Source organism: Centruroides sculpturatus, unplaced genomic scaffold, assembly GCF_000671375.1.
Source record: "Centruroides sculpturatus isolate CEXI.00-Female unplaced genomic scaffold, Cexi_2.0 scaffold231, whole genome shotgun sequence".
Lineage (NCBI taxonomy): Eukaryota > Metazoa > Arthropoda > Arachnida > Scorpiones > Buthidae > Centruroides > Centruroides sculpturatus.
The window spans coordinates 29,303-56,397 of NW_019384443.1; the positions used below are offsets into that span (position 1 = coordinate 29,303).

At 31.7% G+C, this 27,095-nt stretch overlaps 1 protein-coding gene and 1 long non-coding RNA gene across 2 annotated transcripts; one reads left to right on the forward strand and one right to left on the reverse strand.

The window, feature by feature from the left end:
- Nucleotides 1-14,249: 14,249 nt before the first annotated feature.
- On the reverse strand, nucleotides 14,250-15,724 carry LOC111620217. Its single transcript, XR_002755875.1, has 3 exons — nucleotides 15,595-15,724; nucleotides 15,222-15,381; nucleotides 14,250-14,795 (listed from the first exon to the last, which is right to left on the reverse strand). It is a non-coding gene; the product is annotated as an uncharacterized LOC111620217 (long non-coding RNA).
- Nucleotides 15,725-21,878: 6,154 nt separating this feature from the next.
- Nucleotides 21,879-23,752, forward strand: LOC111620194. Its single transcript, XM_023362093.1, has 3 exons — nucleotides 21,879-22,121; nucleotides 22,738-22,898; nucleotides 22,975-23,752. Exons 1-3 carry the CDS (start codon nucleotides 21,972-21,974, stop codon nucleotides 23,159-23,161), a joined length of 498 nt encoding a protein of 165 aa, XP_023217861.1. The 5' UTR covers nucleotides 21,879-21,971; the 3' UTR covers nucleotides 23,162-23,752.
- Nucleotides 23,753-27,095: the final 3,343 nt, after the last annotated feature.

Below are 27,095 nucleotides of genomic sequence, written 5' to 3' on the forward strand. Positions count from 1 at the left end.
GACATAGGAGTGAGCCACCCCTTTATTTCCAAAGAAAAACTATATGGATGATGAACACTGCACAGACATTAAAAGCATGTTTTTTCAATATGAAATATATATTCAACTAAGGAAAACTAATTTCATTAAAATCTTTTTCCAGTATGCTGTCACCACTATTTTATCTGTGATCAACATTATATTGTTCATCAAAAGTGAATATCTCTTCACTGAATTCGATAGTATTTTAATGGTACAAGTTTTCTTGCTGTTCTCGGTGACTATTTCATTACTGTGGATTACCGAAATATTGAGACGGATAAAGTAAGTTGTTTTTTTGTTTATTGTATTTGATTGATGATTTTGATTTATTATTTGAATTAACTTTTTTTTATTTTAGGGATATACTTTTTAATTCTAAGAAGTCTGGTCATTGTCATCGTTTATTTAATATAGTTCTGATCATTTTTCAAGTTTCTATCTTTCACGTTACATTATACCAGACTTTTAAAGGTTTTTCCAAACTTTCCAAATGAAGAATGCAACCGGAAAATTGATTGTTAGACGGGAACGTACAGTTGTAACCCTCTTTTAGAAAGAAAGAATGTTGTCACAATTTACGATTCGAAATAGTTGTGGAGAATTTTTAGACGAATTCTTCTTAAAATGAATGTTTGAAATTTGACAAACGTTTTTGTTGTAGCGCGTTTTATCATTCTTGTAAGTACAGTACATAGCTCCAATGTAGCATAGGAGCTTTTTATAAATGTATCTAATGAAATTTTAAGACAAATGTTTTATAGCACTTATTTTAAAATTATTTGGTGGCTTATGTGTCTGTATTCATTGTAAGTATAATAGTTTCTCACAGAACGTTTGTACTGTCAAATTATCTCGACACTAAATAAAACTGGCATATTACACATCTCATGCAGTGTATATGAAATTTAAGATCGATTATAAAAAGTTCTAACGAAACGAAACTGTTCATTAACCACTATATACTATAGTATATAATAATACTACCGTTCACTTTTAGAATTTATTTCAAATTTTCTAATTAGGGTAAATTCTCTGGCTTCACATATGTGAGTGGAGAGTCTGCACCTGGAATGTATGACCCATTTACATCATACATTCAAAAAATACTCTTGATACATTAATTAATAATAAATAAATTCTAACATTTACTAATTTCTTTTGTATATGTAAATGCAGTTTAACACATTTGAGTTCATTTTGATACGTGCTTCTTGTCCTTTATTACTTATACACTCACTGGCCAATGAATTAAAAACCCCTTGCATATTTATTAAAAGTAATTTTGCAGCTTATGTGCAAAACACTTGAGTCGTATGTGTCACAATGTGTTCAGAAGCTCCTATTTAAGAATGCTGCTGCTAAATATAGTCATTAAGTTTATTAAAATTGGAAAGGCGAAGGACTTGACAGTTTCAAAAAGGGCTAATTATAAGTACCCGTTTCCCTGGAAACATGATTTTAAGAACTGTACAGCTGACTGGTTTTTCCAAAGACGAGTTATCCCTAGTGTTTAAAATAAATGAATTAGCCCATTTTTTATCATGTTATTCTCCATGTTATTTTATATAGCCTTTGAAAAATTTTGTTATTATATATCTATTTATTTTTATTTATTTAGATTTAGTTTACACTGAAAAAATTAAACAAATAATTTAGAACTGCATATTTGAGATGTTTTATTAATGTGAAATTATATATTACTATTTTGAATTTAAGTAGATTTGAAATATTATAACTAAATTAAACACTACAACACTTGCTGAGCTTACTGCAATTCAATATTCAAACGCTTTCAGCCTATTCTTATGGAACATCCCAGAAAATTATAGTTACACAAACCTGGAATGTATGACCCATTTAGATAATAGACAATTAGCCTGGATAAGACTAATTGTTTGAAATTTATAAAGTTTCTTACCATTTTCGATGCGCTGTAATTAAAATGAGATTTATATGCTAAGAATATTCTGTTATCGTGTTTCAATCCCGTTTTATTGGAAGAAAATCTTTATTAATTATAACAAAAGCGTGTTTCAATTTATAGAACAAATGAATATACTTTAATTTTGTTACTTCTGCAAATTTTTTTTGACATTCGGTTTGAATTTTGTAGATACACAAAGTTTTTTAGTACCAGAAAAAAAGAAAAAAGTTATCTAATCAGTGAAATAAAAAAGTCCCAGTCAATTATTTTAGAAAGGGTACATATAAACTTTTGGAAAGGCTAAATATGAGCGAGAGGATTAATTACCAACAAAATTAAACAGCAAAAGAATTTAAAAAGTTCAAAGTCCGTATGTGTTCGAGAATTTCCTATAGGACCCGCAACCCAGGTTTGTCGTTAATTAATATTTAATAGTGGATACACGGGAGCGAAGGAATAATATCGTAAAGTACGTGAAAATATAATTAACATTTAATGTTGTGGTAAATTTTCATAACTACCGTCGTTGTCGATTAAAAATAGCTCTGTGCCGAAAAAGCTGACCATGTCGATCACAACACATACACGTGGATGCAGTCAGCCATTACCGCAAATGAAAATGGTAACTATAATGTATGCTTGTCAATGTATATAAAGATTAACATTATTAACATTTAAAACAATGGCAATTAGTGCAATCAATGCAGTTACAACTTAAGAAAACATGATAAAACGTCTCTAGTAAAAAACAATTGTAAATAGCTTTATTAAATTCTTGCAATTAGTTCATCCAATGTAATATATGAAAAGTGTACAGTTTACTCATCTGAAGAAACCGTATATTGCGGCTTCGGTTGTCAGTTTGCCAGTGGAAGAAGCAGAATATAAGAGAATAACAATATTTTCTTATATATATCCCATTGTCATCATTTTAACTTAAAAAGAATCTCTAATATTTTAAGTTTTCCTTTAGACAAAAGACGTTTCATAAAATGTGTTCACGGCTTGTATAAAAATTTCACGCTTTCTTCAATTTTACTAATCCAGAAAACACAAAATGTAGAAAAGGAGCAATCTACAAATAAAAATACGATGGTCTCTATGTCACGATAGTTTCAATTTTGCATAGTTTGAACAAAATTTTGTCATAAAAACTATTCAAAATACAACAGATGCATTCTGTGAATCTGGCTCTAACGCTACATTCAAACAAAAGATAAAAATAATGGAATGCTCTACACTAATTAATACTTTCGTTACACAAGATTTAACATGAAAGAATTAGGAAAAAAATATAAATAAAACACAACTAAAAAGAAATGTATCCGAATAGTGCCCATCTTTGAATGCCTGTGGAGTTTGCATGTATTGTGAATATATTGTTCAAATTTATTGTTTATTTTATTAACATTTAAGTGGGTTTTATTGTGTTGTTGGAAGGTGTTTTTTTTTCTACTAGCATCACCTATAATTGTTTTCGTAAACTATTAAATATAATACGAAGAAATAAGTAAGATGTTTTCAAAAACTAAAATTTAAATGGAATGTTCTACTTGTAAAACAGTCTCTAACAACGGTTTTAAGAAACCTGTTGATGGCCTATAGGATTAGACTGAAAATGTTAGTAATTAAAATAATTCTCTGTCAGCTAATGCATTGAGGGTCGTAAATTTGTAATTCCTATAAAATATTGAAACTGGAATTTAATTTAATTCTTATATATTTACAGGTGGTAAGGGGATTATATTCTATTTTTTTCTTCCTTTGTTCAGTTTAGTGTTGCTTTGCAACAAAAGAAAAAATGTTCTGTTTGACGTTCATTTCAAATATAATATATCTTCCCACACGACGAAATTATAACTGTAGGCTCATTAAATAAATGGAAATAAATGGAAGTATGCTTTACAAAAATCGAGTGGATAAAATCACCGAATAATGGTGATTTGTCTGTACTTTATGAACATCTAGATTAAAGTTTACGTACTTCAGCTAAAAAGAATATGAAAATTATTTCTTAGAAACTGTCTGCGTGCCTTGCATTTTTCCTTAGTGCCCTGAAGCTGATACTAAAATTTATCCTCCACTGAAATACTTTCATTTTCATAAATCCCTTTAAACGGACGCCAAAACTTAAGCCACCCTCTGTGGTTACCATCAATTTCACCAATTCCAACTTTGGCAAGCGATACTGTGACTTCTGACCTGCCGGTAACTCGTCCGCAGAATCTCTGACACTTCCGATGTCTACGTCTTTGGTTAGCATCATCAATCTGGTCTCCAACATCATATATCTGCTTTGGTAGTCGGCAACGGTATGGGCTTCAGACGAAAATTCGTCCTCATTCTGGGAAATCTTCCCTTTTACCGATGGATCTAACTCTACCAGTCTCTTGTCATTGTAGACCAGCGGTTCTTAACCTTTTTAGTAGTCAGCACCCCCTTGAATCTGAAAATAAGCTCTTGCACCCCCTTAAAAATGTATGTATATTTTTTGTTAAAGAAAAAACATTTATTGCATAAACAAATGCCGCGTTTATTTATAATATATATTACTATATAACGTAAAAAGCTATATTTAAATTTTAGTGACTCAGTTGTTGTTGTTTATTTATAATAATTTTATTATAACGAGACTCTTTTTTTTGAAAGAGCCACGTGTAAGTCATCAGATGTATTTAAACGATTTCTGGCTTTTGTTTTGATGGGCAAAAGTGTTGTATTCGTGGTATGCAAAGACGTCGCAATTAGTTTCTGTACTGCACGTGACAATCTGACTACATTAACTGCATGTACTGGCCACTGATGACAAGCACTACATGATGAGAGACAGTAGAGTAGAGAGTGAAGAAGTGGGAGTGCCGTGTTGCTGGGTACCACGATTTGTAGAGAACACAGCCGCCTCGTTTTTACTTTTTTTATATTTTTGAAATTTCTCTCAAACCCCTGGAAATGCTCTCTCGCACCCTCAGAGGTCCACGCACGCCAGGTTAAGAACCGCTGTTGTAGACAGACAACCCCACAAAAGATCTACCACAGTTTTATCAGTATTAACCGTAAGTTCACTCAACGTTTTCATCAAGCTTATTCGAACTCCTTTTTGCTGTACTAAATTTTCCTATCTTACAGCATCCTGTCCACTGCGACAGATGTTATAACACGACGTTACAAGGTTCTTGAAGGAAATCAGACATGTCCTGAACAAAACAAAATGTTTATTTATCTTGATAATATACAGTCAGATGACAACAAATATAAGTTTACAGAGACCTTCCGCTTTAAAAAGAACCCGAGAACACAGCTGAAAAAAAACGTGGACTTTTATGTTCCTCACTAGGGGCGCCCTGACATTATTAAAAAGAGCTAATAATATAATTTCCACAATTGTCAAATTCGATTGTTGATTACAAGCGATTGTTGTCGAATGCGATTTGTTCGAAAGCGAAATACTTTTACGAAAATGAATGCTGAAAGTAAGTTAAATTAACTGATTATTTGTATAATTTTACTGATTAGTTTATAGCGTGTCCATAATGCTACAATAAACAATGTTATTGTCCTAACATTTTAAAACAAAGGTTAAATGCTGAATAAATTTATTTAATGTCAATACGGTTAGCGTCGCTGCTACATTATTTGCTTTCAATGAGATGTTTAATGTCATTAATAACATTTGCATTATAAATCAAACCCTTATTTGAATTCAAGGGAGATAACGGGATTTTTTATTATTTATATTCGTGAAGATGCATTAAATAGACAAATATAAAAATAATCACTATAATAATTAATAAATAATCGAAATGGGTTGATAACAATAACAATAATTTAATCGCAGAGCCTAAAGGGTTAAGAACTTGATCGTGACTTGCAGCTTTGTTTTTTACAGTTTATTGTTTCATTAATACAATTAAGTATATCAATAGTCTGTTAGAAAATAAATAATTATTAAAAAATGTTTTTTTACAGGTTATCAGTGCTTTTCTAATGAAGTTTATTCGTCATTTGGATATGACAATTATGTTCTGTATGCTTATCAGGTCAGTGTAATAGAAAATTTTACTTTATGTCTTAGATAAACGTAAAATAAATAATATTTAATGCATGCTTGTTATATTTTAACTACGTAACATACTTTTTTACGTAGTTAAAACATAACAAGTATATATTTGATTATCATAATGCACTAAATACTATTTTTGTGATATTATGAATTCAGAAATACAATATCGAAAAACTTTAATCAGTTAATAATTTCAATAAATTTCGTATAACTTTAAAACATTGTTTAACAAAAAGTAGCAATTATAAATTGTTTTAATACCCGAAATTTTCTTCTCGACATTTTTAAATATGTTGATTAAATTTTCTACTAAAAAACAGAGAAAAATACAAATAATTTTCTACTAAATGTGATGTTAAATTAGAACTTTTTTAGAAATTACAATTAACAATGGCAAACAATTTTCAAAATGCATCTTCCTGTATGAAGTATTACCTCTTGTTTACTGTGCTACAAATGCATTTTGAATGGTATTTAAAATCTACTTAGACTGCATTCTTTTTATAAAATGCATTAAATATACTGGGAATTTTTCGACCTGTCATGTTTCGATCCAGAGTTCTCCTGAGCGGTAGGCTGCTACTTCGAGCGCTGGAAATCTGGCTGTCTTTCTTTTTTTAAACTCTGTCCTTTTTGTGACACTAAGAAGACCTTTTTTTAACTAGCCATTTATGTGTTCGGTCAGGCCCACAATGGGGCAACTGGGTGGTGAGGGACGGGGCCCAACATATCCAGACAGACCACCCCCTTAAAAATTCCTGGGGATTTTTTGCCGGTCCGGATTCGATCCCGGGTCCCCCAGAGCTGCCAATTTGAATGCATGGTCATCAGGTCATGCAATCTGGCTGTCTGCTGAGATGTATTGTTAGATTATTACAGATAGAAACTTAAGATACGAATTAATAAATTTTTTTCTAGTGCAATTTGTTACTTGTTATTTCAGTATACAATATTCTTTGTTCCGTATGAATTATGGACAGGAATGCCTGAATATGGGCCAAATACAGAAAGTTCGGAAAGTGGAATACTGCCTGAATATCAGCAGTGCGAACCTCAAGTGGATGAATATGGATATGGGCCGGTTCCAGAATACTATGGATATGGGCCGGTTCCAGAATACTATGCATATGGGCCGGTTCCAGAATACTATGGATATGGGCCGTATGCAAATATATATGGATATGGGCCATACGAAAATACATATGAACATGGGCCAGACTCAGAAAATGTCGGATTTGGGCCACAAGTAGATATAAACCAACAGTGGTCGGCTCCAGAATATTATGGTTATGGGCCATATGAAAATACATATGAACATGGGCCAGACTCAGAAAATGTCGGATTTGGGCCACAACTAGATATAAACCAACAGTGGTCGGCTCCAGAATATTATGAATATGGGCCATATGAAAATACATATGAACATGGGCCAGACTCAGAAAATGTCGGATTTGGGCCACAACTAGATATAAACCAACAGTGGTCGGCTCCAGAATATTATGAATATGGGCCATATGAAAATACATATGAACATGGGCCAGACTCAGAAAATGTCGGATTTGGGCCACAACTAGATATAAACCAACAGTGGTCGGCTCCAGAATATTATGAATATGGGCCATATGAAAATACATATGAACATGGGCCAGACTCAGAAAATGTCGGATTTGGGCCACAACTAGATATAAACCAACAGTGGTCGGCTCCAGAATATTATGAATATGGGCCATATGAAAATACATATGAACATGGGCCAGACTCAGAAAATGTCGGATTTGGGCCACAACTAGATATAAACCAACAGTGGTCGGCTCCAGAATATTATGAATATGGGCCATATGAAAATACATATGAACATGGGCCAGACTCAGAAAATGTCGGATTTGGGCCACAACTAGATATAAACCAACAGTGGTCGGCTCCAGAATATTATGAATATGGGCCATATGAAAATACATATGAACATGGGCCAGACTCAGAAAATGTCGGATTTGGGCCACAACTAGATATAAACCAACAGTGGTCGGCTCCAGAATATTATGAATATGGGCCATATGAAAATACATATGAACATGGGCCAGACTCAGAAAATGTCGGATTTGGGCCACAACTAGATATAAACCAACAGTGGTCGGCTCCAGAATATTATGAATATGGGCCATATGAAAATACATATGAACATGGGCCAGACTCAGAAAATGTCGGATTTGGGCCACAACTAGATATAAACCAACAGTGGTCGGCTCCAGAATATTATGAATATGGGCCATATGAAAATACATATGAACATGGGCCAGACTCAGAAAATGTCGGATTTGGGCCACAACTAGATATAAACCAACAGTGGTCGGCTCCAGNGGGGGTCGACTGTATTCTGAAAATTTTGGTAACTCCGAAAACATTTTTCAAAGAATACTGACTCGATATATTTGTTGCACGGATACAATTGTAATTTTCATAAATATATTCTATTTTAATGGTTATATAAAACTTGTATTCCCTTAACTAAGTTTCACGTTTTGTTTTACTTTAGTTTGCGAGTTTCAAATGAAAGACTCTAATCAAAGTCAAATGTCTGAAACTTATTTGGGATATAACAGTTGGGCAGAATGTGTTAATAATTCAGAGAAAGATCTTACAAAAGAAAAATATGGAAAAGTGTCTGAAAATAGAATTACAAATAGTAAAAATGAAGATACTTTTAGTGAATTCGACGCTACAGAAGAGTTTCCAAGTGTAAGTTTAAATTAAATTAAATTATTCAGAAACTTTTTTATGTCTGATATCATGTAAACATTGAATATTGATAAATACAACGTTATTATATTGCGTTACTCAAAACATTTATTGTAACTCTGTTCTGGGGAATATTTTGAATTAAAATCGTATGACTTTCGGTTTAATCCGAAAGTTATACAGTGGACTACTTATAACACTGTAGATAATTTCGTGTTATATGAATTCCATGTTGTACGAGTCACTTAGATTCTACAAATACGTGAGCCATTCACAGCCCGGAACACGTATTTGTAAAATCTAAGTGACTCGTACAACATAAAATTCATCTAACACGGAATTATTTACAGTGTTATAGAGGAGTCTACTGTATATCTAACAGGGGCCTGCTGTATTATTAATTTACTATGTATTTGTAGAAACACGTCCCTATGAATATGTTATTAAATTCCCTTAGTAATTCGGCTATTACTTTACAATAAACTGTTAAACGATTATTCGGTTGAAGTTCATTAAATGTAATTTTTCAGAAAAACGTGCCAAAACCTCTATTGTCTCCAGCACAAATTACATCGATTGTAAATGGCGGTTTTACGCTACGACCGTTATTTAAAGCGTTTATGGAGCTGGAAGATAAATCGTTGGTATGTGATGTAATATACGAAGAGGAGGAGCTTGACTATGAAGATGTTTTGTCCGAAAATGATTATAGCCTTGAATTAGATACAATTTCAATTGAAGAAAAAATTGCCGATACCATAAACGGAAATAAACTATTTGGCGATTGTATTACGGATCAAAACATTATAATGGTTCAAGATCATTCGCCTGTTCACGAAACATGTGAACTAGTATTGATCAGCTCTACGTCGACTCCGATTCATGTCGAATCACACGAATCTAATTTAACAACAGAAACGTACGAAATTTGTGACGAATTACCTGCGGAAAATGATAAAAACCTTGCAGACGATTCATCTCCGATGGATAATTGTAGAAAATTAATTGAAGAAAATTTAATTAAAGAATTATCTGATACGAGTCAGGGAATATCGAAAAATGAAATTGTCGCCATGCAATTAAATGAAAATGACTTTGATCTAAATATAGAAGTTTCAAAATTCGATGAAAATTCCGTAGGAGATGAAATCGGATTAGTAATATTTGAAGGTAAGAGAATAAATATTTGATAGTTTATGTTTGATTTTCCCTTTGTATAACTAAACATTGCATGATATTATTTGCAAGTCTTCAGTCTTTTAGGTTGATTTGTTTTAATTCTTTCATATATACATGAAAAATTCAAGTTGAAGTAACTCTTTTAAAACTTGCTTTAATGTATACATAGATTTTTCTAATGAAAAAGAATTTCATACTGATTAAACTAATTTAAATCTTACAACAAAACAGTCATAAAACATTAAAAAAACAATAAATCATAAAACACTAATAATATAACTCACAAGACATTGATTTATTAATCTTTATCAACCTTTAAGTCGCGTTAACATTGACATGAAATAATCGCACTAACAGATAATATCTCAACACACATTATAATTCATAACTTTGTTTAATATTTATTGGTGTAATTTATAAATTAATTCTTATCCATGAAAATATACGAACGGAAGGACTTCTTGTTATCAATATAATATTACAGTCGATCCCCCCTATAACACTGTTGATTATTCCGTTTTATATGAATTCCATGTTGTACGAGTCACTTAGAGTTTACAAATACGTGAGCCCAGCACACGCATTTGTAAAATCTAAGTGACTCGTACAACATGGAATTCATATAAAACGGAATAATCAACAGTGTTATAGGGGGTCGACTGTATATACTTAAATGATAATAAGAGAGTAATTACAAGATTTCTTTGCATACGAAGTACACCGATAATCCGTTAATGTATAGAAAACACTTGTAAATTTCTATTGTCTTCGTTACAAATGAAATCCTTCAGTCCTTATTTTATTCTTGTTTAATATTGCCTATATACTTGATGACGGCATTACAATTTTTAATGAATAAATGACTTATTTTTAAATCACAAAATCGTTTTTCTTTCAGAAAATCATAAGAAAAACGATGAAGACAACACCAAAATCTTAAATAAAACTGATGTGAAAGAAATCAAATATGGTGGCTCTGAAGGTTTATTCGAAGAGAAATCCAAGCCACAAACACAAAAAAAAGTGAGAAAATATGTTTAAATTGTTTTATCTTTGCAATTGTTTATTATGTTTAAATGTATATAACTGAAATTTTAGATTTTATTTCATCAATTATGTACAAAATATATTAAAATGAGTTTTATTATCGTTAATTTACGAAAATTTTTTTACATCTTTTTTAGGGAGTAACAAGATGCGTGGATGTATTCAGACGTGTTCTTCGCAGGCTTGGAAATTTACTTTTTCCATGCTTAAAACGGAAAATGTAATATTTTTCTGAACGAAGATTGTACGCATATTAGAAAATGTGTACAATTTTCAGTGTAGTGATTACTACACTCGATTAAAATTACAATATATTTTTGTTATTTTCTTTAAAATTCACTTTAAATATCGTAAATACTTTATAAGATTTTGAAAATTAAAAAAATAAATTATAAAAAGTTTATAAAATTGAAAAATATTTTAATAAAAGTAAACAAATCTCTGATTGGTGTTTTATTTTTATTGTATTTTCGCAATTATTTAAGTTTGGTGTCTTAAATATCACCAGTTTCATTTATATTCCTCGAACATAAAACTAAGAAAATATAACTGGAATGTTTATTATATCTATTTAGTATTATTTTACATTTAAAATCCATTTATTTCTTACATCCTTTCTTGTGTCATGTCTACTATTCGTGTAGAGTGATTATGGCCGTTAGACTCTTTTTTTCGTAAGACACAGTTGGAACAATACCACGAAGCAGAACGAATGTTTTACAGCTTTTTCAAATCACGAGTACACGGAAGATATCAGTTAACAGAAAGAACACTTCATAGTCAACGGTACAACCATTCATTTTGTAATATAATATCGATCGTTTCTTCTGTCCTTCTAAAGATTAACAAATAATGTAGTTAGATTTGGCATTGGTAGCTTGTGTATAAGGGGCATTTTTGCTGTTAAAGTTTGGTTGAGAAAGGTCGAGAGGGTGGGGAGATAGGCGGATGTCGTATGTCATATCTCGGACTTAATATTGTTACCAACTCATCTCGATTTTATATAGAGAGATTGATACCTGTAATAACGTAGTATGAGTTGATATGACAGCAAGAGTTCAGATAAATAAATAGGTGAAATAAACAGTCAGTTCAACAATAATTGTTTTTCACTCAAACAAATAAAAATCACAAAAAGTACCGGTTTATTAAGCTTATGTGTCTTAACTATTAATAATCTCTTAAGTGTATCTAATAACACATAACGTTAAGCGTATTATAGGTACTGTACATGCAATTATTCCAAAGCATCCTTTCTTAACGTAACTTTACAGGATAGCAACAGAAGTATCTCACAGGTCAGTTATTTCGTAAATTAATAGGGCAATCAACATTTCTAATATTTGCCGGCATTCGCTAAACTCTAGCGCGAATTTCCTTCAATCCATCTGTAAAAAGGACCGTTGCTATCTCAGCCCATGATTAAAATCATAAAAACAGTGTCAATTACAAAGTTGACCTGCATGAAAAATAAGTGCTCTTATTCTTANATTAACAAATAATGTAGTTAGATTTGGCATTGGTAGCTTGTGTTTAAGGGGCAATTTTGTTGTTAAAGTTTGGTTGAGAAAGTTCGAGAGGGTGGGGAGATAGGCGGATGTCGTATGTCATATCTCGGACTTAATATTGTTACCAACTCATCTCGATTATATATATATAGAGATTGATATCTGTAATAACGTAGTATGAGTTAATATGAAAGCAACAGTTCAGCTAAAGAAATAGGTGAAATAAACAGTCAGTTCAACAATAATTGTTTTTCACTCAAACAAATAAAAATCACAAAAAGTACCGGTTTATTAAGCTTATGTGTCTTAACTATTAATAATCTCTTAAGTGTATCTAATAACACATAACGTTAAGTGTATTATAGGTACTGTACATGCAATTGTTCCAAAGCATCCTTTCTTAACGTAACTTTACAGGATAGCAACAGAAGTATCTCACGGGCCAGCTATTTCGTAAATTAATAGGGCAATCAACGTAGAAATTTCTAATATTTGCCGGCATTCGCTAAACTCTAGCGCGAATTTCCTTCAATCCATCTGTAAAAAGGACCGTTGCTATCTCAGCCCATGATTAAAATCATAAAAACAGTGTCAATTACAAAGTTGACCTGCATGAAAAATAAGTGCTCTTATTCTTAAATGTATTCTGAAATATTAAGTAAAACCTTGGAACACGTATGAATCGATTAAATATTAAAATACTCGGTCTGGAAGAAACTGTTGTTTCTGTGCTGTATACATATAGGTTAACTGACTTTTGTGTTCCAAATTTCAAACATCTCAACATTTTGGTTTTAATTTTCTAAATTATTTGCAATTGTAACGATTTGCTTTATTTCTATATAATCAATATGTAGATTATTTGTGGCAGGGCTCTGAAAATTCTTTAATTGTCAAAACCTGTAATATCTGGAATAATTGTGCTTACGCTGTCTTAATTTTTAACGAGCTTAGTAGCTTCGATAACTTCATTACGCCAGGTTGTACAAATTGGGCAAGGATTCAAACAGTACGAAGTCTGTAAGTATGAAGGTTTTCTTCATAAACCTGATTATTAAAGACAAACGAACTCTTCGTATTGGGTTATAAGCTTGATGATTCTATTAAAGCAGCCCGAGATAGACAAGTCAAGAATACTAGAGAAGAAAAATAGCAGCAATCTTCCAGGCTACAGGTGAAAAAAAAAACAACTTCTCTTAAATGTATTAAACACGATTATACTCACATCAATTGAATCGGAAAGGGCATTCTCGGTAGCAAGACTTTTCATTACTAAAATAAGAATTGGATTAAATGATCGGAATATTGACCACGTTTGCTTTTTAAAATCTTCAGTAATATTCTTTATTGAGTTTCATTTAATTTAATATTTAAGTGAAGATTATATCTTTCAATTTTTTTATGAGAAGAAACAGTAATATCTTTATGTAGATGTTATAAAGCTGATGTTGTTTATTGGTGAGTAATACTATAGGCGTGCCTCAAATACCCGAAAGGGAAACAGACTTTATTTAAGTCGTCAAACTGCAACTGAAAATACTTGAAAAAAGTGCATAATTTGACGTTTTCTAGAAATACATTTGTCTTCTCTCTCAGCTTTCGTATGCTGTTCTAACCGATTAGACTTCTGATAAACAATAGATATAACGACAGCTAGAATTCTTAACCTGAGAGTCACGAATCCCATTAAATCGATTGCAGCTTTTTCAAATGGATTTCGCTATTCAAATTCTCTAAAATAATCTTAATTCAAATTCTGTATTAGGGAAACATTTTGCAACAGAGCAAGTATGAGAATTCGAATTTTCGATTGAATTATACCTGAATTCATCAAAGAGTGATTTGTTCAGGAATATAGTAGTTTAAGGTGGTTTATAAAATTCACTTTATTTAAAAGATAATCAATACAATTGTCATTACATTTTGATGCACTCATCAGGGTAAACTTTTTGTAAAACTTTCTGAAAAGTACATATAAATTTTTATACAAAACTGAATATTCATTAAATAATACAAAGAATAAGTGCTACAGAACATTTGTCTTAAAATTCATTGCGTATATTTTAAAAAAAGATTAAAATTTTCAGGAGAGGTCAACACTAAATCTTTCCTATAACTTGAAATAGGGTTGCAACTCTTCTTCGTCATAAAAAAAAAAATTTGTAATCTGCTTTAATTGTTCTTTCTTGCTACGGAAACTTCGCAAATACCTGTAAGAGCCCAACACGATGTGTAATGAAATGTAAAAACTTGAAGAATCATCAGAACTACGTTGAAGACATCGTGACCAAAACACTTTTCACATGGAAAAAATGTAATCCTAAAATAGAAATACCACATCAAAATACAAACTAAAAACAAAGTTATTATTAAATCCACTGCGTCAGAACAATTAGGGAAACATGTGACTGCTGTTATTGAGGAGTGGCAAAGAATTCCGTAATATCAATAAGTAGATTGATTCTTTACCACACAGATGTACAGCCGTTCACGGATATACACTCTGACATAGTCAGCACAAAATCTTAAAAAAAAAGGTTATTCTGTGGTTATGCAGTTGCACATACTTGCATATTGTTACTATTGCCAGAATTAAAAATATCGCCGAAATGCATATCTTTCACTTTATATATTTTTCCGAATCTTACCTAACAATAACATCTCACATTTAGAATAGTTTATCTTACATTATTTTCTACGCAAATGTTTGTTTCCTCTAATTGTTTTGACCAGGATGAACACTTACTTTATACGTCTCAACACTTCAGCAATCCATAATAAAGAAATAGTCAGCGAGATCAACATGAGAACGTCGACCGTGAACAGACCGTCATACACGGTCAGAGGTGATGGCTTGTGATTAACACTGCAATGTTCATCATACATAAAACGGTGGAAAGGAACAACTGAAAAATATTTAAATGAAATAGATAGAAATATATATATTTATAGATAATCACGAAACACACGAAGACACGGGAACAACACATCTACAACGTAAGAAAAATATAACTAACACTAGTCACGTATCATCGTCTTTTTATCTTATATTAATTTATTAACTTTAATAAGAAATTTAAACTAAACTCTGAAATGCGGTGGCACATTTCAATACTTACTTTGTGAATTCGAGAACCTGAATTAAAGAAGTAAAAAACATGAAATTCGAATACTAATTGCATAAAATACTCCAAAGTACCCATCTTGTAAACAGTTTAAAATTAACCTCGTTGACAAAATTCGCACGATACGTTTAAAAAACGAATTCATACGATGCTTTTATATGCCAATGCGGTAAATTATGCAAATTTTTTTGTAATCTCTTTCTCAGATTAATGCTTAACTTTACACACAATCGACTTTAAAATTTCCTAAAATNAATTTTCCTTCGATTAATTTACAATAATTTTATAAAAATTTACTAGCGAGACCATAAAACTAAGACTCTATGTCGATCACTGACAACCTATTGTTTCAGATCACAGTTAAAATATTCATTGACGGCACATAAGTCTATACTTTCATTTCCCGACGTAACACCCGTTTATATTTCAAAAAATTGACGTATGCAATTGAAAGTTTTTCTACACTTTTTTACTCAGTTATAACGAACTTTGATGCCAAAATAAAACTATATTAGTTTGAAAAAAATAATGAGCAGGCCGGCCGTTAGTGGGCGTGCAATGCGTGCACCGCACGCCGGTGGCAAATCGAGCGATCGGTCACGTAATATTCAAAGTCATTGTAATAATACCCACCCCACCTCTAGCATAAGAAATCTCTTCGCATAGAGAAACAATCCGACTGGAGCGCAATTACTATAAAAAAAACTATTTAAGATCAACAATGCAAAAAGACAAAGTAATTTAGCTATAGTTTCAATTGAACATGACATCTTAGACAGCTTGGATACAAGTAAATTGATAGCGGATTTCGCAAACATAAAGGCAAGAAGAGTTCAATTTCTGTAGATAAATATTTATACAGGCTTTACACCTATGTAAACAAAAATAAGTTAGTAATGAAAATAAATAGTTTTTCTTTGTAAAGTCTATTTCTTTTCTTTTTTCATACCCTTATGAGACAACACTAAAGAGCCTTTCTGGCAAGCTCAGCATAGGTAGTCGTAGTTAAACAGTGAGTGGCATAATCAGTGTTGCACACGGGCGTTTAAACAGCTAGCGGCGCCTCTGATAATGAGTCATCACTTAGCCTCATGTATCAATAGATAATCAATAAAATTATAAATATAGGGTTTATTACAGGATTCCATTTCTTGAATCAGCTACATACTAAAAAAAATAATCAACCTCTGAACACTAGTGGTACATGAGTCAGCGGTATGCAGTTTATCGCGTTTTTCTTCACGTAAATGCCTGTTTTTCATATAATGTTTTCGATCTCGTCTGCTATGATTTGAGGGCAATCTCAATGGAGTCCACTATAGCAGAGAAGTTGTGGGACAGAAGACATACCCTTCCTTCAGAGAACGCCTTGCAGTATATGCCAGCAGAACAATGCTCGACCACGTGTTTCCAGGAATTTTCAAGACTTTTCGAGACATGACAGGCCTGTTAATTTTGTTTAAAACTGACCTGTCAGTTAATTAATTAACGTCCTCCAGCAGTGAGTAGCAGTAAACTACGGATACAAACAATTCTTCAGGACACGTTCAAAGCCTTTTCAGTTTATTGCCACGACTTATAGCAGCTCTTAGAATAGCTCACGGAGACTACAAAATACAGTGGGTGATCGGTTAACGAACATAATCCGTTCCAAGACTTTGTTCGTTATCCGAATTGTTCGTTAACCGATTATCGATTTACTATAGGTTATTATGGGAATTTGATTAATTCGTTCCGGAGACTCCAAAATTAAAATAAAATATGTGCATTTTTACTGTGTTTATTTATATATAATAGTAAAAATACATATATATGCAGTCTTTCATTTTTATTAGTCATGTTTTTTTCCGTTTGTGGGGGTGGAAGAATCTGTCCAATGTCGATTGCTTTTCTCTTTTCTTCAAAATTTTTCGGAAGTAATTAATAATATTGTAATTGTATAGATCCCAACCCCATTAACCTTATTCTGGTTTGGATGCCACTTGGATGATCGTTGTTCTGACATCCTCCCACTTCAAAAGATCTTTAGTAGCAGATGTCGTCATTGGTCCTCTTTCGCCTTCCTCTTTTTCAAAAGGAAACACATCTCTCTGAGTTTCTTGTTTTTCTTCATTTGAGAGTTCTTGGAGTTCTTCTGTCTCAGATCAGTTTCAAGTTCAATTATGAGCTCTAAAATGTTCTTTATTTTTCAGATGTGATTTTCATTACTCCATTAGCAGCTTAAGACTTCTTGATATATCTTTCATAACTAAGATTGTGTCTGCTGTAGACCTGTTCGAACAACATCAGACATCTTGCGCCCACTTTCTACTTTGTCTATTATCTCTTACTTAATTTCTACGGTGAGCGCAGTTCTTGATACTCCTCTTTTTAGGATCCATAATATTATCAATTTCTTTTTTTAAATAAAAAGTTCAGAAAAGAACTTTCAAAAATTCAGAGAACAGAAATCAAGTAGCCCACGAAAAATTATTTAAATGCAAGGTCGGATGAAATTCGAAATTTGGTATTAAAACGTTAACGAATATCCGATGGGACAGTTAAACTTTCACCTTTAGTAAATAAACCCCGACGCAAAACTTAACAAATGCCAGTCCGACACTCTCGCAAATATTATAAAATATTATTTGTCAGAAAGGTAAACAAAAAGCTGGAATTACAAGGAAGAGTTTCAAAATTCGGAGGAATATTAATACTATTCGATCGGTATCGGGTTGAGCGTCGATGTTAAGGTCTCCCGCGCTCCGAAAGGTTTCGAATTGTTAACCGAAGACAAGGGAAAATCCATCGGTATTCGTTATTTTACGTCGCTTTATTTTATGTTTGTTGAGTAAAGTGTTCGTTATCCGATTTGTTCGATAACCGATTACCCACTGTACTGATTTTATCAAGTAATAACTGTTGTATTGTTCTGAAAACGTAATTGTCAGTAATATGTTGTATAACCTTCATTCTAATCGGATAATTCTTCATGGTATTGCAATTTTCACAAACACTAATGAACAATGAAAGTAGATGCACAAATTGCGACTTGGACTAGCTGTCAGCCTACCGTTCGGTGGAATTAGAACGAATCCGAAAAAAACCTCAGAAATTTTTAGAATTAATCCATCTTCGTTAATTAATTCGGTCCCCGTTACTCACCACCCTGCTACCCTATTGTAAGCATGGCCGATTGGGCTTGGTGAAAAGGCCCTTATACTGTCCACAGAGCTGTGTGAGGAAAACAATTTGCATACTTCAACGACTTAGAAATATAAATTGAATAATCTGTCAGGAAATAAGTATCATAAACGAAAGTTTTCACAGGAATCCTAAGTTGTTCATGTACGGAGTTTTGTGAATTCCTGCTAGAAAATTTTTGTAAAATTATTTTATAATTTTATAAAAAATTACTTTTCAGAATAAAGCATAAATGTTGAATATTCGCTTAACATAAATTTAAAATATTTCTATCAATTCCAAGAAAATTTTAAATCAATTATGACTAAAGCAATAATAATCTGTGAGATTAAATTATATTTTTGCATAATTTTACCTTATAGGCGTATAAAATCATCGTATGCTTTTCTCTTTTGAGATTAAAGTACGAATTTCGTCAACCAAATTAGTTTTTAACTATTTACACGATGGTCTTTGAAGATCATTTTACTCGATTATTATTCGAGTTTTCTTTTTCTTCATATTTAATTCAGGTTCTCGACTTCACAAGGTAAGAATTAAAATGTGCCACACCATTTAAATAATGTAAACTAAATTTTGAAGATAATAAGTTAATCTGTTTTATAAGCGCAAATAAAAAATACGACACTGTTTCAAAATATGGAAGATAATAAGTTAATGTAGTGAAAAGGAGAGGGAAAATGGAAGAGCGGAAATAATTCGTTGTTGGTATTAGTTATAAAACTTCTATATGGTATAAGTATTGTTCCTGTGTCATATGTTCGTAATTGTTTTGTGTTTATCTATACTGTATTTGCTATTTTTATAATTCTCTTAAAATTGTCTTGTATTACTCTCGAACTTGTTGTTGTGCTTTAAAGTTACAAAAACTCTTCAGTTTGTCATTCCTTTATTTTCGAAGAAAAACTATATGGATCGTGAACACTGTACATATACGGAAAGCATAGTTTTTTTCAGTTTTTCAATATAAAATATATATTCNATTAAAATTTTCAGGTTAGGTTCACACTAAAGCTTTTCCTTTAACTTGAAATAGGGTTGCAACTCTTCTTCGTCGTAGAAAGAAAGATTTGTAATCTGCTTTAATTGTTGCTTTCTTGCTATGGAAACTTCGCAAATACCTGTCAGAACCCAAGACGATGTGTAATGAAATTTAGAAACTTGAAGAATAATCAGAACTACGATGAAGACATCGTAACCAAAAGACTTTTCACAAGGAAAAAATGTAATCCTATAATAGAAATACTACATCAAAATACAAACTAAAAGAAAATAAGTATTAAATTCACTGCTTAAAAACAATTAGGGAAACATGTGACTGCTGTTATTAAGGAGTGGCAAAGAATTCCGTAATATCAGTAAGTAGGTAAATTCTATACCATACAGATGTACATCGTTTTCAGCCGTTCACGGATATACAATCTGCCATAGTCAGCACAAAATCTTGAAAAAAGGTTATTCTGTGGTTGTGCAGTTGCACATAATTGCATATTGTTACTACTGGCAAAATTAAAAATTTCACCGAAATGCATATTTTTCACTTTATATATTTCATGCGATACTTTTATTTTCCAATGTGGTAATTTATGCAAAATTTTTTGTAATCTTTTTCTCATATTAATGTTTAACATTACATAGAATCGACTTTAAAGTTTTCTGTAATCAAGATACATATTATTTATTTATTACCACTAGCGACACCAGAAAACTGAGACTATGTATATCGATCACGGACAACCAATCGCTTAAGATCCCTGTTAAAATATTCATTGACGTCACTTATGACTATAGTTTCATTTCCCGACGTACCACTCGTTTATATTTCGAAAAATTACCGCATGCAATTGAAAGTATTTCTAGACTTTTCTTTCTCAATTATGACGAACTTTGATGACATAAAATGAAACTAGATTTGTTTGAAAACAATAATGAGTTTATCACTTAGTGTCAGGTATCAATACAATTATAAATATAGGGTTTATTACAGGATTACATATCTTCAATCAGCTACATACTGAAAAAAACTGTTAACCTCTGAACACTAGTAGAATACGGGTCAGCGAAATGCAGTTTATCCCGTTTTGTTCACGTAATGCACTTCAATATAGGCCTGTTTTTCATAAAATCTTTTCGATCTCGTCTGCTATGATTTGAGGGCATTCTCAATTGTCTTCGCCATATATCAGAAAAGTTGTTGGGGCAGAAGTCATATCGTTCCTTTAGAGTACTCCTGCCAGCAGAACAATGCCCGACCACGTGTTTCCAGGAATTTTCAAAACTTTTCGAGACATGACAGATACGGCCTGTTGAATATGTCTGGGACTTACCTGTCAGTTAATTAATTAACGTCCTCCAGCGGTGAGTACCAGTAAACTGCGAATACAAGCAATTCTTCAGGACCCGTTCAAAGCCTTTTCAATTTATTGCCACGACTTATAGCAGCTGATAGATTAGCTCACGAAGACTTTACAAAATACAGTACTGATTTTATCAAGTAATAACTGTTGTATTGTTCTGAAAACGTAACCTCTTATGTACAGTGATATCAATAATATGTTGTATAACCTTCATTGTAATCGGATAATTCTTCATGGTGTTGCAATTTTCACAAACACTAATGAACAATGAAAGTTGATGCACAAATTGCGACTTGGACCAGCTGTCAGCCTACCACTCGGTGGAATTAGAACGAATCCAAAAAATCCTCAGAAATTTTTGGAATTGATCCATCTTCGTTAACTCGGGCCCCGTTACTCACCACTCTGCTACTCTATTGTAAGCATGGCCGATTGGACTTGGTGAAAAGGCCCTTATACTCTCCACAGAGTTGTGTGAGGAACACAATTTGCATACTTCTACATCTTAGAAATATAATTTGAATAGTATTGTGAGGAAATAAGTAACGTAAACGAAAGTTTTCACAGGAATCCTCTAAGTGGCTCATGATCGGTATGTACGGAGTTTTGTGAATTCCTGCTAGAAAATTTTTGTAAAATTATTTCATAATTTTATAAAAAATTACTTTTCAGAATAAATCATGAATGTTAATTATTCGCTTAATATAAATTTAAAATATTTCTATCAATTCCAGGAAAATTTTAAATCAATTATGACTAAAGCAATAATAATCTGTGAGATTAAATTATACTTTTGCATAATTTTACGTCATAGGCGTATAAAATCATCGTATGCATTCCTGTTTTGAGAATAAAGTACGAATTTCCTCAACCAAATTAGTTTTAAGTATTTACACGATGGATTTTGAAGATAATTTTACTCGATTATTATTCGAATTTTCATTCTTCTACGTATTTCATTCACGTTCTCGATTTTACAAGGTAAGTATTGAAATGTTCCACAACATTTTAAGTAATGTAAAATAATTTTTAAAATAAATTTTAAAATAATTTTAAAATAATTTAATAAATTTTAAAATAAGTTAAATGTAGTAAAAAGGAGGGGGAAAATGGGAGAGTGGAAATAATTTATGGTTGATATTAGTTATAAGACTTCTATATGGTATAAGTATTGTTCCTGTGTCATATGTTCGTAATTGTTTTGTGTTTTTCTATACTGTATTTGCGATTATTATAATTTTTTTTAATTATCTTGTGTCACTGTCGAACTTGTGGGCGCATTTTGAAGTTACAGAAACTCTTCAGAAAATCACTTATGGCTGCTGCTATTTTCGTTGTATATGGCTATCATATACAGCATATGCTGTATATGGCTATCATATACAGCATATGCTGTATATGATAGTCTACCGAACTGAAAATCGGATTAAAGAGACAAATACACAACCACAAAGAAACTCTTCAGTTTTTTACCCTTTTATTTCCGAAATAAAACTATATGGATCGTGAACACTGTACATACACGGAAAGCATGGTTTTTCTTTCAGTTTTTCAATATGAAATATATATTCAATTAATTCATTAAAATTTTTTCCAGTTTGCTCTCACCGCTACTTTATCTCTGATCAACATTATATTGTTCATCAAAAGTGAATATCTCTTCACTGAATTCGATAATATTTTAATGGTACAAGTTTTCTTGCTGTTCTCGCTGACTATTTCATTACTGTGGATTACTGAAGGATTAAGATGGCTAAAGTAAGTTTTTTTTGTTTGTTTATTGTATTTGATTTGATTTTGATATAAAAAAATTAATTCAAATAATATATTTTAGGAATATACTTTTTGATTCTAAGAAGTCTGGTCGTTATCATCGTTTCTTTAATATAGTTCTGATGATTTTTCAAATTTATATATTACACGTCACAATATGCCAGGCTTTGAAAGGTATTTCCAAAGTTTCCGAAGGAAGAATGCAACTGGAAAATTGTTTTATGTTAGACGGGAACGTAGAGTTGTAACCCTCTTCTAGACAGAATGGTGTTTCAACTTACGATTCTAAACAGTTGTGAAGAACTTTTATACAAAATGTATTAATTCGTCTATTTCTTAAATAATTCTTTGTTTCAAATTTGACAAACGTTTTTGTTGTAGCGCGTTTTATTATTCTAGTAATCACAGTACATAGATCTAACCTAGCATAGAAACTTGAAAAATTCTTTTAAATTTTTTTATAGATGTATCTGAAGATGAATTTTTAAGACAAATGTTTTTAGCCCTTAAATAAACCACCAAATAATTTTTTTAAAAATAATGTCTTTCTATTGTTTAAGGATAATAGTTTTTCACAGAACTTTTTATACTGACAAATTATCTTGACACAATAACACTGGAAGATTACATGTCTGATACAATGTATATGAAACTTAAGATCGGTTATAAAAAGCTCTAATGGAACGAAACTTCTTGTACCAAACAATTAATGTGTGTAGTAGCATATACTTATATTTTATTGAATTTTATAATTTATTTGAAATTGTTTAAATTTGAGTCAATTCTCTGATTACATATATGACCGGAGGGTCGGGTCCTCTTTGATGCCACTTAAGAGAGACTTTACATAAAATCGCGCATTGTCATAATTACCTGAAGTAGAAGGAAGTCGTTAGTAAACGAAATGATCGTGCTTGAAAAAAGACGTGCACACGCGCGAGAAAGTGTTCTGCTCACCGGGACAGTTCGAAGACAGATCGAGAATTTCTATCCGTTACGGAAATAAGAACGGATGTACGAAGTATCTGTATCTGGAGAAGAGAATATTCCCTTACTGGAGATAAAAATTATATTATTCCGTTAGGGGAGGCAGTAATAAAGAGGTTACGGCCGACGTTTTCATCGGGAAAACGTGTACGTCGGACGTCAGCGCCGCCTTCCTGTAAGCCTAGAAGTTTGACAATGGCTTTTGGAACGTCGAACATGATTCCACTTACGTTCCGAACGCTATTGTCAAACTGTTTAAATACAGATATTGGAGGAAGTTTGATCCAAATCCAATTCATTTATGAAAATGTTACATTATATTTAATACGAATTCCTTAAAGCATATAAGATGATTAGTTTGTTCTAGAAGACACTAATAAAAACATAATAGAAAATAAAATTACATAAGAAAATTGGTACCGTGATTGAAAATGATAGAGAAGAATCCATAGATTTACAATAGAAAATGATTAGAGTGCTCAAAATTGCTAGAGAGAAGACTTGAATGTAAAATCATTTTAAAATGTATTTTCTTCACTTTAATTTATTACATTGTTTTTGGGTGGAGTTTATGATGCATTTAACGTTTAATGGGTTAATATGCCAAATATATTTCGATCGATAATAGCTTTTACCTGAAGTAATTTATTTAAAATTGAAATGCAATAAACATATGTTTATTCCATTTCAATTCGAATATGTTCAAAATTCATCTGAAAAAAAAATAACGAATTCTTCATAAATAAAATTTTATTAAAATTTAATGGGTCAATTAATTTTAGATTTTGCGCATAAATTGTTTACCATAATTGACATTTTGAATGCAAAACTGATTCATTAAATACAGTGATCATAATTACAAAGTAGGTGTTTAGTGATGTACAGTACGTAGAAAGAACTATTGGGTAAATCTCAACGAAATTCTATTGCTAAGAGGAATTTTGCGAAATTCTATTGCTAAGAGGAATCTTTGAGGAATTGTAATCTGGAACTCAATTAGGTCGTAGACACTTGAAAAAACCCCGGAAAATCCACGCGACCAACCGGTTAGTCAGGCGCTAATTTGCGATTAGTACGCGCTTTTAATAGATCATCCATTCTGTCACTGATAAAACATTTTTCAAAAATGTATAAAAAATGTAGAATGGTTTGATTGGATATTACAACAATTGTGTTGTAATATCCAATACGTGTGATATGCGGACGTGAGCGGTGTCTCCCAGAAAGCATTTTTTTTCATTCATTCATTCATTCATTCATTTTATTAAAATAACATGCGTTACATTTCCTGATTTCGCTGAGCATTATCAGGATTTAAAAACACTAAATAATTATGTCAATGAATACAGCATATTAATAAACATTAAGAGTAAAATAGTACAATGATGGGAGGGCAACAAGGATATTATACAGGCGTAATATATATTTATACAAGTAAAAATTTTTTTTTTTTTTGACAAAATAAGATAGTGTAAATATACAGTAACAATTAGAAGTAACGAAGATAAATAAAATTAGAATCACAACAATTAAATGCAAGTTAACAAATTATAAAAAAAAAGCGAACAGCAGAAGTGCAAAAATATCATAGATGATACATATCATATAGAAATGAGTATATATACAAATTATGATATATAATAATAAGACAGTATAGTGTAAAGAAGTAACAATCATTTGCACCAAAATACTATGTTTCGGCCACAAGAAAATCCGCTAGTAGTTGAGCAATGGAAGTTGAACAATGTTCTCAACACCACTGAACTCCGCCAAGCATCTATGCATAATATTCCGACATAGTAAGATTCACCAGAAGTTGAAGGATTGTCTTCACGCTGCATCATTTATATTCACTGGAAGTTGAAGAAACTTCGTCCACACCACAATTATTTCAATAGGAAGAAAACCACTGTAAATCACAGAAATTTCAACCACCAGCTACAAACCGATAAACACTGAGACGATCATACCTAGACGATCACATCACAATGGCGCACCAGAATAGAACACATAATATAATACACAAGTACACCACAAAGCATGTATTGATGTAGAGTTGATGCAGAAAACAGTCCAGTAGAAAAATGTAAGTTCCTCCCAGTTTCAGTAAAATCAAGCAATTACAATAAATGTAATAACGTGTATTAAGTTCAAACACGAACTGTTGTAGCATGACAAAAATAGTTCCACCAGGTATTACCATTGAGAAACAGTGGCAGTGCGTCAAGTATATCTCCACGTGTAGAATCCACAGAATTACCCAGAGCGTCAGCCACAAAAAAAAAATAAAAAAATAAAAAAAATGTACACAAAGATGCCAAGTATACTACTGCACCAACTAAATTCCAGCAAACACAATAACCACCAATATGCTTAAAGTGATACGACGTTAACACAGTGTGCAGAAAGCACTTTAAGAAAAACTGGCCCCTGTTTAGGTGTTACTAACGTGAAGAGAACCCGAAAACTCTACGTTTTCAGCTCCGTTAGTCACGCGCGAACTCATAACCAGTGTTCAGTGTTTTTATCTATTCGATCACTAATAGGTCCTTATTTTCGAATTATATCTACGAAGAAAAACGGTAAACTCTACAAGAAAATTGTAAAATAAGAGGTTAAGTCTTATAAACGATATTTGAATTTTTAAATTACAATTTATAAAGAAATTGTAGAAATAAATTCACAATCTCGTTTGTTGTCGGTTTGACTTTCCTTTATTAATCTCGAAAACGAAGTTAAATAGATGAAAATCAAGACCAGATATGAAAAGCGTAGGGACAGGAGGCCCTCGTTTAACCATACATGAACAACCGATTTGAACTGGAAGCCAAGTTATTTCAATTCAAACATTTTTCCTGAACGGATTTAGACATATGACCGACACGACTCTATTGCTACAGGGAAAGTATGTTGTACAGAGGCAAAACACTTAAAAAATTTAGAACATTATACTTGTAGCACGGCATTCTGACGATGTCACAACAATTTATAAATTACTTTCTTAAAAGTGTATTATAATCGTGTTACAAGTATTCAAACATTTTCAAAATTAATAAATAAAAGTTTATTTTGTAATAAAATGAATTTTTTTATTTTTATAAATAAATTAAACAAGTATAATATTTTATGATTTATATCCATGCTACACTTCATTAAAAGACGATAAATCGTCTGCAATTCTTGTATTTATTAATT

Excerpts from the sequence above, each read along its gene's own strand:
- LOC111620194 (XM_023362093.1), top strand. The coding sequence starts at position 21,972 with ATGCATTCCTGTTTTGAGAATAAAGTACGAATTTCCTCAACCAAATTA. Across the intron at positions 22,122-22,737 it reads CACGTTCTCGATTTTACAAG|TTTGCTCTCACCGCTACTTT; the intron begins GTAAGTATTGAA and ends AATTTTTTCCAG. Across the intron at positions 22,899-22,974 it reads GAAGGATTAAGATGGCTAAA|GAATATACTTTTTGATTCTA; the intron begins GTAAGTTTTTTT and ends AATATATTTTAG.